At 36.1% G+C, this 17,032-nt stretch overlaps 1 protein-coding gene across 1 annotated transcript in view; it reads left to right on the top strand.

Moving 5' to 3' along the window:
* Nucleotides 1–17,032, top strand: part of Fras1 (Fraser extracellular matrix complex subunit 1) — a 421,323-nt gene that overhangs the window by 291,763 nt on the left and 112,528 nt on the right. The window contains exons 30-31 of the mRNA XM_027939818.3: nt 7,987–8,140; nt 14,162–14,340. Coding sequence (XP_027795619.3) covers nt 7,987–8,140; nt 14,162–14,340 — 333 coding nt within the window. The remainder of the gene's footprint in view (nt 1–7,986; nt 8,141–14,161; nt 14,341–17,032) is intronic.

Raw genomic sequence — 17,032 nt, forward strand, 5'->3', positions numbered from 1 at the left:
TGGATCTATGACGTCACTCATAAACATGAAGAGGAACAGTGAAACCAGTGGCCAGAGCCCTCGCATGTAACAGGATATGCTAATAAACTTGAATATAATTTTATAGTATTATACAAATATTATCAAATTATTATCCCTTTAGAAACTCAGAATCTTTTTCCTTCTACCACTTCTACTGATGCTTATGCTATCTTGCTGAAGAAGGTAAAGATAGCAACTATTATGACCTTATTTCTTCTAGAGGAAATTCTACCATGAGTGGAAGGGTTTTTTTTGTTTGTCTGTTTGTTTTGTTTTTAACATTTATTGGACACTAAAGTGTGATGTGAATTGTTCCTTTTGAATTGCAGATTTATTCTGTGATATTTGTACAATTATCATTAATTTTCCAAAAGAGGAAACTAAAGTGTAAAGAAGTTTGACAACATGCATTTTTATAAAGGTGCTTAGGGCTGGGGCTGTGATTTCATTTCAAGTGCATCTGCCTCCTGTGTTTATCAGACTCTTTTCTTTCTGGCCTTTGTTTTTCCATGTTTGGGTCATACATGTTCTTATTTCCTACATGGATAAAATGAAGACGATTATTTAGTCATTTTCTTAATGTCCTGTCCAAGCAGACTGGGCCTCAAGCCTCCTGGACTCTTCCCTTTGGACTTAACCACAGCTTATTACAAGCCAGGCTATTTATTATCAGAAATCTACTGGGCACAAGAAGAAAAAAAATGGCCTCAGTTGCTACCGCATCCAGTAGTTATGCAGTCAGACATGATTGGTTTCATTCTGATAGCCATTTTGGAAGATGGGCATGAGAGATCTTAGCCTGAGGCTACTTGTATGTTAAATTTGGAGAGGGACCAGTTATTGGCTAATGCCTAGCTGGCAGCTTAAATGGAATGGCCAAAGGATTTCAGTTTAGTGAATGAATGGATGTACTTATTAACCCTAATATTGTTCAACAGAAGCTTAGCCTGTTTCTCTATTCCTTCTGAGAGGAAGGAATTGAAAAAGGAATCTTTGTGAGAAGAGGGACTATTTCAGTTTTAGTGTCTTGAGCCCAGCATATTATAGGGGTTTGGTGCATTTCTGTGGGCTGGGTAGATGAGTGATGGATGCAAGGGCCTGAGGGGGCAGGTGCCTGTGTCCCTGTCTTGCCATAGGTTTCTGTGTTAGATGAGACGCACCCCAGCACCTCTGCTGCCTGAGGGGAGGCTCACCGGGCACTGAGTGGAGGAGCTGTTTGTTCACCCTGGTTTTTCAAGTTATATACCAGTTCCCCCAAACTTGGCCTGGCAGTGAATAAACTTGACTGCCACCTCCAGGCTTGTACTGAGCTGCTGAGGAAATGGAACCAGGATTGATGCTGAAACATGTCCAGTTAGAGGAAGGAGGCAAAAAGAAAGAAAGAAAAAGTAATAAAGAGAAAGCCCTACTGAACAGGCTTTCATTAATTGGGTGGATTACCAACCCCAAGTCTGCTAGAGAGATGATTCCAAAGTAATTCAACATCCAGTAAGGGCTAAACTGGCCTGGGGAAAGAAGTCTGGTGGGCTTCTTTCTACTGCTGGACTTTCAAGGAATTATCTGCTTTCTCATTAATTAAGGTGCCTGTGGAAATCATGCCTTTTTTCTATTCTGATAATAAATCTGATGATCTTTCTGACCTTGTTTATTGTTGTTTGGATGGTTGTTTTCTGCAGCCGGATAATGCTTTAATGTTAAAAGCCCCCACTGTCATACTGTGCATTGGATTGAAAATCTATCCTGGTGGGTCATTTCTAGCTGTGGTAATGCCTATGGGCAGCTACAAAGCACTGTTGTGTTTCCCCTCAGTTTCATCAATGACTGCCTTTCATTGGTGGTCTTGCAGGGATACAGTTAATTTGATAATAATGATGTTTGTAAGAATTATAGTTATCAATGGTAAAAAATGTTTATTTGTATGAATAAGAGCCTGTTTCCCAAATAAATAAATCCTTGCCACATGTCAGGGTTTTACCTTTTGGCAGGACTTACCTTAGCCTGTTTAATTCAGTGTCTGAAAAAGTGCATGCTCAGAAACATTTTGTTGATATAAATATTTACATCAGTAGAAATCTACCTGAAGCAAAGGTCCTATATTTCTGACCTGAAGTAGCAAGCCTCTGAGGCTCATGCCCACCTTAACAAACACAAAAACTTTCAAATTAGCTTCCCCTCAGATAAATTTGACTTTATATCTGTCACACCACATGCTCCTTCCCTAAAGTTCACAAAGTCCTACTACATTAAATCTTAAAAGTGATGGTATAAATGAAATCTTACAAATTAAAGCATATTTTTACAAAGTAAGTAAAATGATAGGGTCACTGTTATATCCAACTTTAGTCATTTTCTAAAGAGTGAAGTTTTTAAAACTTTGTCTTGCATATTTTAGCTAGGAGTTGGAGTACACTATCATTTGAGCTAAAGTTACATCATTGATGTAATTTTAATTTTTAATTTATGGGATTGGGAGCTTTCATTTTGTTTGTGAGATTTTTTTCCCCCAAAGGATGGAGGCTTATGCTCTTACTTCTCGTTTGAAACAATATTTTTACTCAAATATAATAAATATGTAATGGCTAAACTTTATTACCAACACTTGCTTGCCTATTGTTCTATGAAATGAATTAGAAGAACTATTTAATATAAAGCACTGTTTTAATCATGCCCTCAATTTTACTTGTTGAACTTTCATCGCCTGCTAATGTACTCTGGAGGATTTATCAAACCTCATTGGGCAGGAGATTATTCAACTAGTAATATAGCTAATTTCTTGAGCCGACAGGGATATATGAGCCAATGTGCAAGAAAAAAAAAAAACCTACAAGGAGACAAATTCCAAAAATGTCAGAGCCACTGGGAAAATTATATTAAAATTTGGCTTTTTGGACACTTTACCTGTAGAAAAGAACTTATAGCCATCTGTTCTCAAATATTTCCTCACCCTCTCCCAGAAGAAAACAAAACAACAAAAAAAAACACATCATCATGACAAGTGGGAAGATTTGTATTTCTTTGTTTTAAACTACTTTATTGAGAATGATTGGTAAGTAAAAAACGCTCTGTATTTAATATGCACAATTCAATGAGTTTGGAGATAGGTACACACCCATAAAACCATCATCACTTCAGAGTCATAGACACCATCACCAACCAAAGTTCCCTCCTGACCCTTTAATGTCATTACTTCTCTTTATGGTAAGAACATTTTACCTAAGATAGCTCCTCTTAGTAATTTTGAAGTCTACCATACAGCATTGTTAGCTTTAGGCATTATGCTATATAGATCTCAGAATTTATGTCTTGTAGAACTGAAACTTTATGTCCTTTTTACTGTTATCTCCCTATTTCCTGTCTTGTAGCTTCCATCAACTGCTGTTCTACTCTCTGCTTCTATAAGTTTGACTGTTTTAGATTCCATATATAAGCAAGATCATCCAGTTTTTTTATTTTTGTGTCTGGCTTATTTCACTTAGCTAAATGAGCCCCAAGTCCATCCATGTTACAAATACAGGATTTCCTTCTTCTTTGAAGCTGAATAATATTCTGTTTTCCTTAGTGATTTGATGACTTTTTTTTTTGTAGTGGTATACATTGATTCCTTTCTCTCCATCTTTTGTGTATCTACTGCAGACTCTTTTGTGACTACCATGAGGCTTATAAAACATCTTATAGCTATAATAGTTCATTATAAGCTGATAACAATGTCTCTTCAATCACATACAAAACTCTCCACTTTTACGTCTCCCTGTCTCTCACCATTTTGTTATTGGTATTATAATTTATATCCCTGTAAGTCATAAATCCATTAGTAAGTTTTATAGCTATCATTATTTTAATAATTTTTTCTTTTAACTTTTATACTAGAGTCATTAATTACCACGACTATGTAAATAGTAGTTATGCTGTATGTAGGGAATAATGACTAGAAAGGTTTCTACATGTTCACTATACACATGATTTTATTTTTCCCCGGGTATTTTTTGTCTGTAGTTGGGTGAATCCATAGATGTGGAACCCATGGATACAGAAGGCCAACTGTATTTGCTCTAGCCATGTTTTCTACTTTCATGTGTTTTCATGTTGCTAATTAACATCTTTTCATTTCAACTTGAAGAACTTTGGCATTTCTTGTGAGACAGGCCCAGTCATGATAAATTCTGTTGGCTTTTGTTTGGGAAAGTCTTTATCTCATCTTAATTTCTGAATGACAGCTTTGCCGGTAAATTATTCTTGGTTGGCAGTTTTCATCTTTAAACATTTTGATTATCATTCCACTCACCTGGCCTACAAGATTTCTGCTGAGTGATCCACTGCTAGTCTTCCAGGGTTCCTTGCATGTGATAGGCGATTTTTCTCTTGAGAATGTGCTTTGATGAAGAGTTTATGTTCAATCTATTTGCAGTTCTTTGGGCTTTGTTAATCTGTATGTTCATTTCCCTCCCCAGATTTGGAAATTTTTCTGTCATTGCTTCTGTTTTGTTTTGTTAATTTATTGAGATGAAGTTCACATGAAATGCAATGAACTATTTTAAGGTGAATAATTCAGTAACATTTAATGCATTTATAAGGTTGTACAACCACTACCTAGAGCTAATTCCAAAACACACCCTTCCCTCCAAAATGAAACCTTACACCTGTTAGAGTAGTTATTCCTAGTTCCCTTGCCCCCTCACGCCTCCACCCGCAAGCCCTTGCTAAACAACAATCTGCTTTTTGTTGCTATGTTTTTACCCACTCTGGATGTTATATTTAAGTGGAATCATACAGTTTGTGAATTTTTGTACCTGACTTCACTTAACTTTTTTTTAATTTTTTCGAAATAGTTACATATGACAGTAGAATGCATTTTGTCACATTAATTATAAATGGAGTATAACTTCTCATTCTGGTTGTACATGATGTAGAATCATACTGGTCATGTAGTCACAGGGTAATACGTAGGGTAATAATGTCTGATTCATTCTACTATCCTTCATGCCCCCTCCCCTCCCTTCACTCCCCTTTGTCTAATACTTTGCTTCTGAAGGGTGTGTTTGTGGTACACAGAATTCTAGATTTCTGGGGGTTTCTCTCTCTTCTTCTGAGGGGTGAAGGGTACTGGGGATTGAACTCAGGGGCACTCGACCACTGAGCCACATCCCCAGCTCTATTTTGTATTTTATTTAGAGACAGGGTCTCACTGAGTTGCTTAGTGCCTTGCTTTTGCTGAGGCTGGCTTTGAACTCTAAATCCTCCTGCCTCAGCCTCCCAAGCCACTGGGATTACAGGTGTGTGCCACTGCACCTGGCTCATTATTTCTTTAAATAAGCTTTTTGCCCTTTTCTCTTGGCACTGAACTGTACCATCTTGAAGAGGGTGATATGGATTAAATGAAACATTTTTCTTATCCTCTTCAGTGTTCCACCAAGGTGCTGAAACCTTTTAGCTGGACTCATGGGCTTTGATGAAGATAGTTATCTGTGGATGGTAGTTAAAATTAAGTTTCTAGGGCTAGGTGTGTAGCTTAGTGGTAGAGTGCTTACTTAGTATGCACAAGGCCATGGGTTTGATCCTCAGCACTACAAAACATTTTATAGGGTTTCTTGGGGGTGGGGGCTAAAACCTCCTATTCCACCATCTTGCTGACATCCAAGAATTGTACTTCTTATCCTTAGTGTCATTTTCATTTCTTCTTAAGTGCCAAAAGCAATAATTCAGAATCGGAGGCATATATACTATTCATTTTAAGCTTAAATATTCTCAAAGATCTACTGTGAGCCACTCTAAAAGATTGTAGTCTCTAATCTGAAAATAGTTCTTGGTACTTGAGCATGACTGCACATCTCTTGGATACTTTTTCAAATGTGAATTCCTATTCAGGAGGTCTGATTCAGAAGATCTGGGGTAAGGGCCAAGATTCTACGTATCTTAAGTTTCTAGGTGCTACTGTTCTCTAGTTACAAATTGTACTATTTCCTAAATAGTTACACAGGAATAATAAAGAATTGTATTGATAAAGTACAGTCAAGACAGAGATGTAATACAGAGCCATCTGGGGAATGTGTGCTCAGGTCCCAGTACTTACTTGCTTAGAATAAAATAAACAAACAAAAAACTGCATTGCCTATTTAGTCCACTAATGTAATATTATTGACATATAATTGATCTCTATAACCAAAATTAAAGTTGACTAGGCTGCTTCTATTAGAAATATTCCTAGCAGTTATGAAACCTGTGTCCCAATGTGTCAGGGCATTTTAAATTCTCTTGGAGTTAGAGCCTTTTCTCCCAGAATTCTGGTAGACTATATGCAAAATTACTGACATACTTTTGATGTTTCCGTAAATAGCATGCTAGATCCATTGCGAAAGAGAAAATTCTCTGGGATTTTGCCCCTGAGCACCAATCAGCATAGAAAGTGCCTTCATGACTGTTCTCTTGGGCACCATTTGACTCAGTTTCTTGATACATGTGGTGAAAATGGGCATGACTGACTTCTTAGAGGTAAAATGCTCAAGTGTCTAGTAATTGCAAAAGAATAGCTGTTGCTTTCTCTTCTGAGTGTTCTCCTGAGTGTGCTGTTTGCTGTGTTGTTTATTGGCATATCCAAAAACAACAACAATAATTTAGAAAACCATTCTTTCCGAAATGTCCTGTTTTAAAATATCAGATTCACTGATTTTTGAAGTACAAAAACAAACGGAAAACTGGACCTTGGCAGCCACTAATCGCATTCTGTGGAAAATGTCAATTATGAGGTTTGGGAAGAGGGTGTACACCTTGTAAATCAGGAATGGCAGCACTTTTTAATGACATTAGTTTAGCAATTAAAGTGGTGGCTTTCTCGGGAGTGCTAAATAGGTGATTTCTTCCAGCCAGCTACTCTCCACTTTTGGTCGCTCACTTTCAATCAGCCATCAGGCCTGTCCATTTCACTCTGTGTGTGTTTCTCGAATCTGTTTCTAACTATTGGTTCCCATTGCAATTACCCTCTTACAGGCCTTGTTCTCCTCTCCCCTGAGCCATTGCAAGAACTTGTTAAATGATTTCTCCAGCTCCAGATTCATCCCAATGCTAGTCACCTCCATCTCTTGCCCTTGGAGGCTATCTTTCTAAAGACAGGCTGATCATTCCATCAGTGTGATCATCCCATTTCCTTCCCTGAAGACACCTGTTTTCTTTCCAGTGCTGATAAGATGAATTGAGACTTTTAGAACCGCTTCTACTTTTTAGTAGCCCTCCAGAAGACACTCTCACTTTTTATCCACCCTTCCCCTGGCTTCCTCAGCTCTACTGGCGCCAAACAGTTGGACATTTATCAAACACAGTATGTTGTCTCGCATTTTTGCCTCTGCTTAAACTGGGCCCTCTGCCTAAAATCTGTTTCACCACTTCACTACTTAGAAAGCCCATTCTTTTTGTTATTCAGAAATGAATGATTCTTCTTTAGGAAAATCTTCCGGAGAGTTCCTTCTTCTATGGCTTCATGGCTCCCTGCTGAAGCTTCTTAAAGAGCATCACTGTGAAGCGTCCTAATTATTTGATAATTGTGTGTCGCTCCTTCTGAAGTTGAGATCTTGCTTTCAAACATTGTTGCATATTTCAGTTCTGTAGCAAAGGAGCTGGCATAAATAGGTACTCAATAAATAACTCTTTTGAATATAGTGGATGGTGAGAACAGAAGGGCAGATAGGTGGACAAAAGAAGGAAAGAAATAGAGAGACAGAAAGAAAGAAATGGAGAATGATGTAAATTATTGGCTCATGAAAAATTAAAAATCAGAATATAGACACTTATAAATGTATACATGCACATATCTACACATAATGTATACCCATGGTTCATACTATGACTCTAAACTATAAATCTCTCTTTCTTATCAAATGATCTTTTGCAACAAAAGGACCTGATAACTAGTGCTTTTCAGTATTAATGTGTTCTTATTATTCTTGGTTCCAATTCTGCCCTTTTCCCTTATTCTAGAATGATGGAGCACTTCGGCTTGTAGCTAATTCGATGGTATGGGTTCCAGAAGGGGGGATGCTGCAGATTACCAACAGAATCTTACAGGCTGAAGCTCCAGGTGCCAGCGCTGAAGATATTGTCTACAAGATTACACAAGATCACCCCCAGTTTGGTAAATTTTTTTTCTTTGCATGGTTTCATCTCTGCATTCAGCAGTCTAGGACTTGCTTTTGTACAATGCCATGAGTTATACACCTCTCTTAAAAGCAGAGCAATTTCCACACCTACCACACTGCACACATTTGCTAGGTAGTGAGTAAATTTTATAAATACATTATATATAACAGCTAAAGCTTAATTTAAATTTCTAATAACTTAATTTTGCATACTAGAAATCTGGGATAAACCAGCCTGTTAACAGTCAATGACTAATTAATGGATGTCAGTTAAATTTCAAAGGTCAGGCTCTCAAACTCTACCTTACATCGTTCTCAGACCATCGCCAGACTTCTTGATGTGAATTTTGAAAAGTATATTTCACAGAAACATTCTTCAGCATTCACCACTGTTACTTCTTCCAGCAAGATAGTAGAATACAATAACCAGAGAAATTGCCCATTGTCATTGCCTAAAAACGCTGGATAAAATGTAGCAAGAATGGTAAGGTGTTCATAGCTGAGCATCCAAGATTGTAAAGCATTCATAGCTGAGCACCCAAGAATAAAGAGAAACTCCAGGTGCCAGCAGCGAGGAAGGCACTGGAGTCAGTGTGCAAGAGCTCAGGGTACAGCGTCCCTGAGAGGGGCACTCTGTCTCAGGAACCTGGGAACTTAGGAGTTAAGATTCATGCACAAACAGAGAGCTGAAATTAAGACCCCGCCTAAAACCAGGGCTCTGGAAGGATGGTCCTTCACTTTAGAGAGACAGAATAGGAAAGAAGAGGCTCATCAGCACAGAGACCTGCCTTTCTCAGAGTAGAGCAAAATGTCTGCTGAGAATTTAGAACTTCGAGCCTATTTCTCCTTCAGATCCAGGATTAAATTACAATATATGCCTTGTGCACAACACCAAAAATGGAGACTTTATATGAAAATTAATCTAAGGCCAATGACACTTCTTGGGTTCCTTGCAGGAAATATAAACCACTGTAACAAGGCCCACTCTCCACCAGGCCACTAGGACTCTCAGATCAGTCCACTGAGGATTAGTGCAGAACCCAAAACCAAAAGACACAGGAGGACACAAAATCAAAACAAACAAGGTGATTAAAACCCCAAGAATTTCAAAGAAAGGAACAATCATTAAAAACTATGAAATAGGTATATTTAAAATGGTTTAAAGACCTAAAAGAAGGAGTCACAACTGAAAGAAAATTTCAAAATGCAGTATAAATAAAGGAACAGGTAGAACAGGTAGTGGATTTGTTTTGTTTGAGGTGGGGTCTGGTGTTGTTTAGGCTGGCCTTGAACTCCTGGACTCCAGGTATCCTTATGAGTCATCTTCCCAGGTGCTGGGACTATAGGCATGTGTCACTGCACCCAGCTTAGGCAGATTTTTTTTTAAGTACCTAAATTGATCATCTAAAAATGAAAATTATATTCATAAAAACTAAAAATCCACTTGGCACATTAAAAAGCAGAGAAAGAATATTTTTCCCCCTCTGGGTTATCACATTTTAAAAATTATGCATTTTCTGTAGTGAGGAAAAAATTAACTCTAGACAATTTGAAAATAATTCCAGTGTCCACAGACATTAAAAAGCATAATCTTATCAAGAATTGATATTATAATTATAAAACAGTCTAGTTGAGATATAATAGAACTTTATGATTGTGAAGAAGGCAACTGTACTCCCTTGGGCCATAGGTTTCTTCGAGAAATTAGGTCAGATAATTTTTTTACTTCCTGTTTAAATAATTTTAGACTTAATTGAAAAGTTGCAAAAATAATTCACAGTTCTTGAATACTTTACCCATCTTCTCCTAATGTTAATATCACACATGACCATAGAGCAGTTATTGAAACCAACAAATTCACATTAACTATCTACAGATCTTATTCAAATTTTGCCAGTCTTCTCACTAATGCTATTTTTCTGAACCAATCCAGAACTCCAGCTTGCATTTAATTGTCATGTCTCCTTGGCCTCCTCCAATGTGTGACAGTTCTCTGCTTCTTTTCTTTAATGACCTTAATACTTTTGCAAAGTACTTGTTAGATATTTATAGAGTGCTGCTCAGTTTGGGTCTGTCAGGTGGTTTTTTCTTTATTAGATTAAGATTATGCTTTTTCCCCTGTTTCAGTGTACGATATCAGAAGGTGCATGATGGCCCTGTCTTATTGCTGGTTAACTTGGCTAAAGCAATATCTGCCAAATTTCTCCACTGTTAAGTTACTGTTTTCCCATTTGTAATTAATAAATATCCTGTTCTTATCTTACTTCCAACTATTGATTTTAAGCTAGATAACATTTCAATCCTTTTCATCTCTAAAAATCTAAGACTCTTGTATTAAATTCTCTACCTTGATTATTAAAAGCCAAAAGCTAAGCCCCCAAATTTCACAGAAACAGCCCAATGTTTCATCAAATATTAAACAGAACAATGCTGAATTAAATTGCTTTAAGCAGAAAAAGTTTGCCATTTCTGCTTAATAAATGCCATGTAGACTTTATTGTGATCCCTTTCTTACTGTAACTCTCTTAATTAACTTCTTCCTGTGAACATAATCTTTCTTTGTGTCCAGATCTCACTACTAATAGTAATCAAATCACATTACCCTTGGGAACTATTTAAGAGTGAAAAGAGTGGTGGGAACTAGACACCTGTCTACCTTCCTCCATCTGTTCAGTGAGGTGCATCTGTGTAGCCGTTACCTCCTTGGCCCCTGGTTACTTGAACTCCCTTATCACTTCAGAAGGTTCAGGTTGGACTCCAGGCATTTTGTGAAGAGTTGACCTTGGAATGCAAATAAATATAATTTTTTTTCTATATTATGTGCATAAAGGGCCTAAATTCAACTGCTCCCAGATTCACCACTATTTTCAAAAAAAGGTTTAGATGAGTTGATTAATACTTGTACCCTTTGCTACTTCATAGATTTGAAATAAATTTAATAGGATGGTTTTAACAAAGTACCTTGAACATCATTTGAGGGAGAATCTGACTTAATCATACTGCCAACTCTAAATTATTCATCATAGTATAAGAAAACTGTTAATAGAAATTATCTCAATCCCAACATAATTCATGGAGTTCCAAATGAGATTCTAATCCTTAATAGCTATTAAATTTTCTCTTCAAAATTCTTAGTTAAAATATAAAATTTTGTATACAGGGAATCCCAAATGGAGATGGTTTTCAGTATTTTAAACCTGTGTCATATCCTTGTATGATATAATCATAGAAGCAGAGGTGAGGTGCTACAGAAAAGGTTGTTTCTCTGGGGAGTGATATTGGACAAATTGTATCATTATATTATATGCATGTATGAATATATAACAAATCATATTATTATATAATATGATCAACTATAATGCACTAATAAAAAAATGTGGAAAGAGGTGGGGGAAAAGGGTGCCTCTTACCACTGTGTGGTGACTCTCACACAATACCAGTATTTCTCCTTGTCCACTCATGAGCTTGTCACCAAGGTTTCTGTATTAAAACACATCCAGTACTGAACTCTTTGTCCTCCCTCCAACCTGCCATCCTCCTGTTATTATATTTTCACACGTATTATTCCATAATATTATTACATTACTATTACTTGAGTGATTTTTATAGAATGAATTCCAGCCTCTCTAACAGGACTACCAAGCTTTATAGACTTTCTATATTCTGATCACACACATTATGTGTTCTAAATCAGCTCATGCCATTCACCTTCTGAGAATCTCCCAGTGGCTTCCACTTGGTTGGGGGCTGATCTTTAGGGATAGGAACTGCATCTTGCTTATCTTTGAATCCCCCTAGTTTCTAAGGGCCTCATTTAGTAAATAGACCCATTGGGTTCTACTTATTGCATTGAATCTAACGAAATTGGCCAATATCCTGTGATTCCTGTCTGTCTGTATAGCATGGAAGAAACTTTTATATGAAAAATAATTTATTAGGCCTCATTAGGAAAATTCTGCATTACTTTTCTATTTTAGAAGGCCAAGTAGCTAAGAAATCAGCAATTGAGTTGTTTTCTGTCCCTTCTACTTGTCACATTTGCATTGTGGTGATTTCCTTTCAGAATATTTTCTGGCTGTATTTGCACTCATAAAAAGTCCACATCCTGGGAAGTCATGTCTATTAACGGCACCTTATGAACAAAATTTGAGTTGGGAGAGTGGTAATGGAATTTTTGACTAGGTACAAATGAAAAATAATATAAGAAAGAAAACTAGAGTGAGTTGATTCCACACCTGATTCTGTAAAGAAGAGTAGTGATCTTCTTCTTATATTTCAGTATTTCATTACCATCCAGGACATTATGCTCATTTTAAACTTGAATTTAGAGCATCTAAATATTAGAATGAGTGTTTTCTTTGGCTAAGAAAATAAATTTCTCTAGGGTAATTAAAATGTGCTACCAATTTTTTGGGGAAAAAGAATGTGCAGTCAATTGCCCAGTATATCTGTTTTAAGAACTCGGTGTTCTCCTACTGAATGTTTTAAAAATAGACAAATAAACACATAGACATTATTTTTCTCCTCCACCTCACACTCTTCCATGCCTTTCACTATCAAAGGTGAAAGGATGGCTTCTTTCAGATTTATTGTTATATGCCTTTTCGTGTGAATATCGCTTATTTTCAGCAGTTCTTCTATTTCGGTTTCACCTTCACTTGAAGGTATATTCTTCTTGTGAAATTTTAATTGTTTCTATAACACCTCTGTATTTGTGATCTCACTTTAAGACAACAGTAGCTTCAGGTGAATAATAAGCAGTAAAAACAGATTTGGTAGTGTTTAGAGTTATATTTTCTTGCTTCAGTTCAAATAAAGTTTAAAGAATGAAGGAGGAGAAAACGTGATCAGTTATTTATCAAGATTAATACTAATACATATAAACAAAATACTTTTGATTGATAACGGAGGTTCATGACCAAGAATATGAGCTTCAGATCTAAATCCTCACTCATTACCTTATCAAATGTGTGATGTCCACTGAACTTCTCTGAACCTAAAGAACTTCATCTGATGAATTAATTCATGGAGGTGATAATAACATCATTTAGAAGTATTAAATAGAAATTACAGTAAGGATGAGCATTTGTGAAGTGTTTACTGCAAGTTGAACATCCCTTGTCCAACAGGCCAAGGCCACAAGTATTTCCGAATTCAGATTTTTTTTTTCAAATTTTGGAATATTTGCATATCTATAATGACATGTCTCTGGCATGGGATCCATGTTTAAACATGGAAATTCATCTGTTTCATATACACCTTATGCACATATCTCAAAAGTAATTTTATACAGTATTTTTAAAATGTGGCTGCATTTTCACTATGATCCATCACATGAGATCCAGTGTGGAATTTTCCACTGTACCATCATGGTGATGCTCCAAAAGTTTTGGATCTTGGAGCATTTCAGATTTGGATTGTTATTTTACAGATTTTTCACATTACAAATGCTCAACCTGTGTTATCCTTATTTTACCGATGAAGAACAGTGACTTACAGAGCATAAGTAAGCTCATGCAGTTGGAAGTGGTGGAGCCACCACATAGAGTCTGGTGCCTGCCATATTTTTTCTAGTATTAGCTATTTATTTTCATTGAACAGAACTCTCCCAAGAGCATCTTTCACTGAATGTTTTCTAATTTTCTATTGTGTTTTTATACCAACTTCCTGGTTAGAAAATTGTTGCACAGAAAGTTGTGTATAGAAATGAATCCATCCCATGCCTGATGTTTGAGTGTTTACAGCCTACACTAACTACTATTTTGGCCTCCTTTATACAACTTTATATGTAAATTTTCCTTGGTTCCTTTAGCTGAAAGACTGGGAATTCTATATCTAAAGATGAATTTAGTAATATCTGTTGAGTTCTGTATTAACATCCTTTCCTTCATCTTAAATAAAAACAATCATTTATTTTTAGTTAAAAAAAAAATAAAAGAGAAGGATGGGGAAGGAGGATAAGAACTCTTAACTTACTCTCCCCAGATCTCCTCATTGTGTGTCCTCTGGTTTCCTAGGGGAAGTGGTCCTTCTGGTGAATATGCCTGCAGACAGTCCTGCAGACCAAGGGCAGCACCTGCCTGATGGGAGGACAGCAACCCCCACCAGCACCTTCACCCAACAGGACATCAATGAAGGCATTGTGTGGTACAGGCACTCGGGAGCCCCAACCCAGAGTGACTCCTTCCACTTCCAGGTATCCTCTGTTTCCTGGCTTTTCTGAACTCTGCAGAAAGCCTTCACCCTCATTTATAAACTTGACCAATTTTCTACAATGGCCTGAAAATCATGTTGGGAAGAAGAAAAAATGCAACTAATAGCATTAAGAGATTTTTTTTAACTGTCTATTTAGATATATAGGTGCCTTCACAAGCAATCATCCACTCCAAAAAAAAAAAAAAAAAAGGTTTATGTTAAATAATGGCCCAAGTGTTCAAAAAAAAAAAAAAATCCTTCAAAATAGAAAAATCCTTTATGGGGAAAAATCTTATTTTTTAAAATGTTCTTGAAGCATTTAACATCTTATTAAAATCCTGGACTTATAGCCAAACTCAGTAGGTTTGAGTGTGAGTTTTGCCACTTTACTTACCACTTTACAATTACTTGAGCAACATCCTTGTGCCTCAGGTTCCTCATTTGTGAAATAGAATTACTGAGAAAATTGAGTTAATACATACAAAGCATTTTTGAAAACTGCCTATCAAATAGTAAGCACTATGTAAGGATTTGTTACTGCCCTTTATAAAAATTGATAAAATACTTGATTGTAAGGAGACCTGGAGTAAGTTAATGAATGGATAATTATACTGGCTATATTCTACTATGAATATATTAGAAATTAATGATGAAAAGATAATAAAAAAATTTAAACCCCTTGGAATATTTTAAATAATCTCCTAAATAATTACTAGGTCTTAAAGGAAATCAAAGCAGTAAACTATTAAGAAATATTGATGAGGAAGAAATCAGTTATCAAAACTTAAATGATGTAGGCAAAATTATACTCAAAAGAAAATTGATGGCAGCTCTTACTATTGAGCAGTAAAGCACAAAAACAAATGGACTAAATATTTAACTCAAGAAGCTAGAGAACCACAATAGAAACCTAAGGAAAGTAAAAAGAAGGAATTGATAGAGACCAGCAGAGGGGTCGATTAATTATGAAATGCTAGAAATTATAACAGTACAAAACCCGATGTTTAAAAAAAAGCAATAAAAATCAGCAAAACTCTGCTAGCACAGTTTGGAAATGAAAAAAATTAAGCAAATACAAAGGAAAAAAGAATAAAAACAAGAATGTTTAAGCAGGATACAGATAAGAATGTGGCAGTGTCAGAGAAAATACATATGTTAATGATAATCAGCCAAAGCAGTGTCACCTCCGAGTCTGAGGTTTTCTGTTGTTAGGATCCAGTTGGGAATAAACCAACCACAATCGCTCACCTTGTTAAAATTACCTCCGTTCTGCTTCTGACACCTGGTGTGTACATCTTCATTGCCTGACTAATTTATATTGTGTAAAAGATGTGCTTTTCCAAAGAGTAGGTTGAGATAAATCTGGAAACCGTTAAAATGAGATTCTACTGAACACATTAAATGTCCATTGAGTGAGCAAATGCTGTGGGTCCTTTGTCCTAGTTAACTTTTCATTGTTAGCACCTGGGGACTACTGCAGTCATCAGAGAATGAGCCAGAATGGAGGCAAGGACCTCAATCAAAAGAAGTCACCTCAGCAAACTAGAATCTGGGGACCTGCCTTTACCTCCTTGAGGGTCAGGAGAGAGAATATTATCAATGTAGCAGGTTTCCCTGGAAGGGGACTCTAAGCACCTGCTCAAAATGATATCTGATTGCTCTCACAAGTTGGTTGCTAAGTACAAAAACAAAATAAAGCAAATCATTAAATAAAAATAAAACAATAAAGCAAAATGAAATAAAATTTTAAAATGAGAGTAAAAATTATCCAATTTTTTAAAAAACTCAACGAGAATTTAAAACATCCATCTGAACATTATCACTTAGAAAGTTGTTCCCTTGACACTTCTTGTGCAGAATTTGTTTAGAATTCCCATTTCAAATTACTTTCAAAGTGTGTTGGATAATATACTCAATAATGACAATATACATTTTTGGAAATAGATTTGAAAATATAGAAAAAAAAAGTCAAAAGTCAATCAGAATCAGGTCTGGCAAGAAAAAGAGTGGTAATTATTTTTTTATTAAAGTGGATAGTAATTATGAAGTAATGCTCTCAGCTTTTTTAATGATTTGTGAACTTCCTCTGAAGGCAGTCCAAAAAGTGCATTTTAAACACTGACAGCACCTTTATTACAAGTATGAAACAACTCTGAGATTGTGTTCTCTTAGACATAAAAGTTTTGGTTTGTTTTTAAAGTCTCAATGGTTTATAGGCTTACCTCATATTTTGATTTGAAATACAGACACTATAGCCATGTGCTAAAATAAATGGTTAGCAACTTTTCCCATTTATCATCTTAGTGTCCCTAAAGGATTTTAAACTAAAAAAGATGCTGTTCTGATGATTCATTTTTTCTTCCCTTGTTTTTCTTTCTTTAAGGCAGGAAATGCAATATAATGAGTTGCATAGATTTAATTCCATTTTAATGTTGATGTGCTGTCATGAGCCATCAATGCATCCCATCTGTTACTTTGCATGAAAGACAGGATTTATGTAATACAAGTGGCATTTTAAAATAGAGACAGTCTAAGGGAGAGGAAAGCATCATGCACAATTAGTCATTTTTTGGTGTGGGAAATAGCCCTAGTTTTGGTATATTTGGATCACATTGACACCTCCTCAGAGGATTTGGTTTTTGAAAAAAATATCAATGTATTTCACTATCAGTGACTTTACTGGGAAGCCAGAC

Source organism: Marmota flaviventris, chromosome 7 (assembly GCF_047511675.1).
Source record: "Marmota flaviventris isolate mMarFla1 chromosome 7, mMarFla1.hap1, whole genome shotgun sequence".
NCBI lineage: Eukaryota > Metazoa > Chordata > Mammalia > Rodentia > Sciuridae > Marmota > Marmota flaviventris.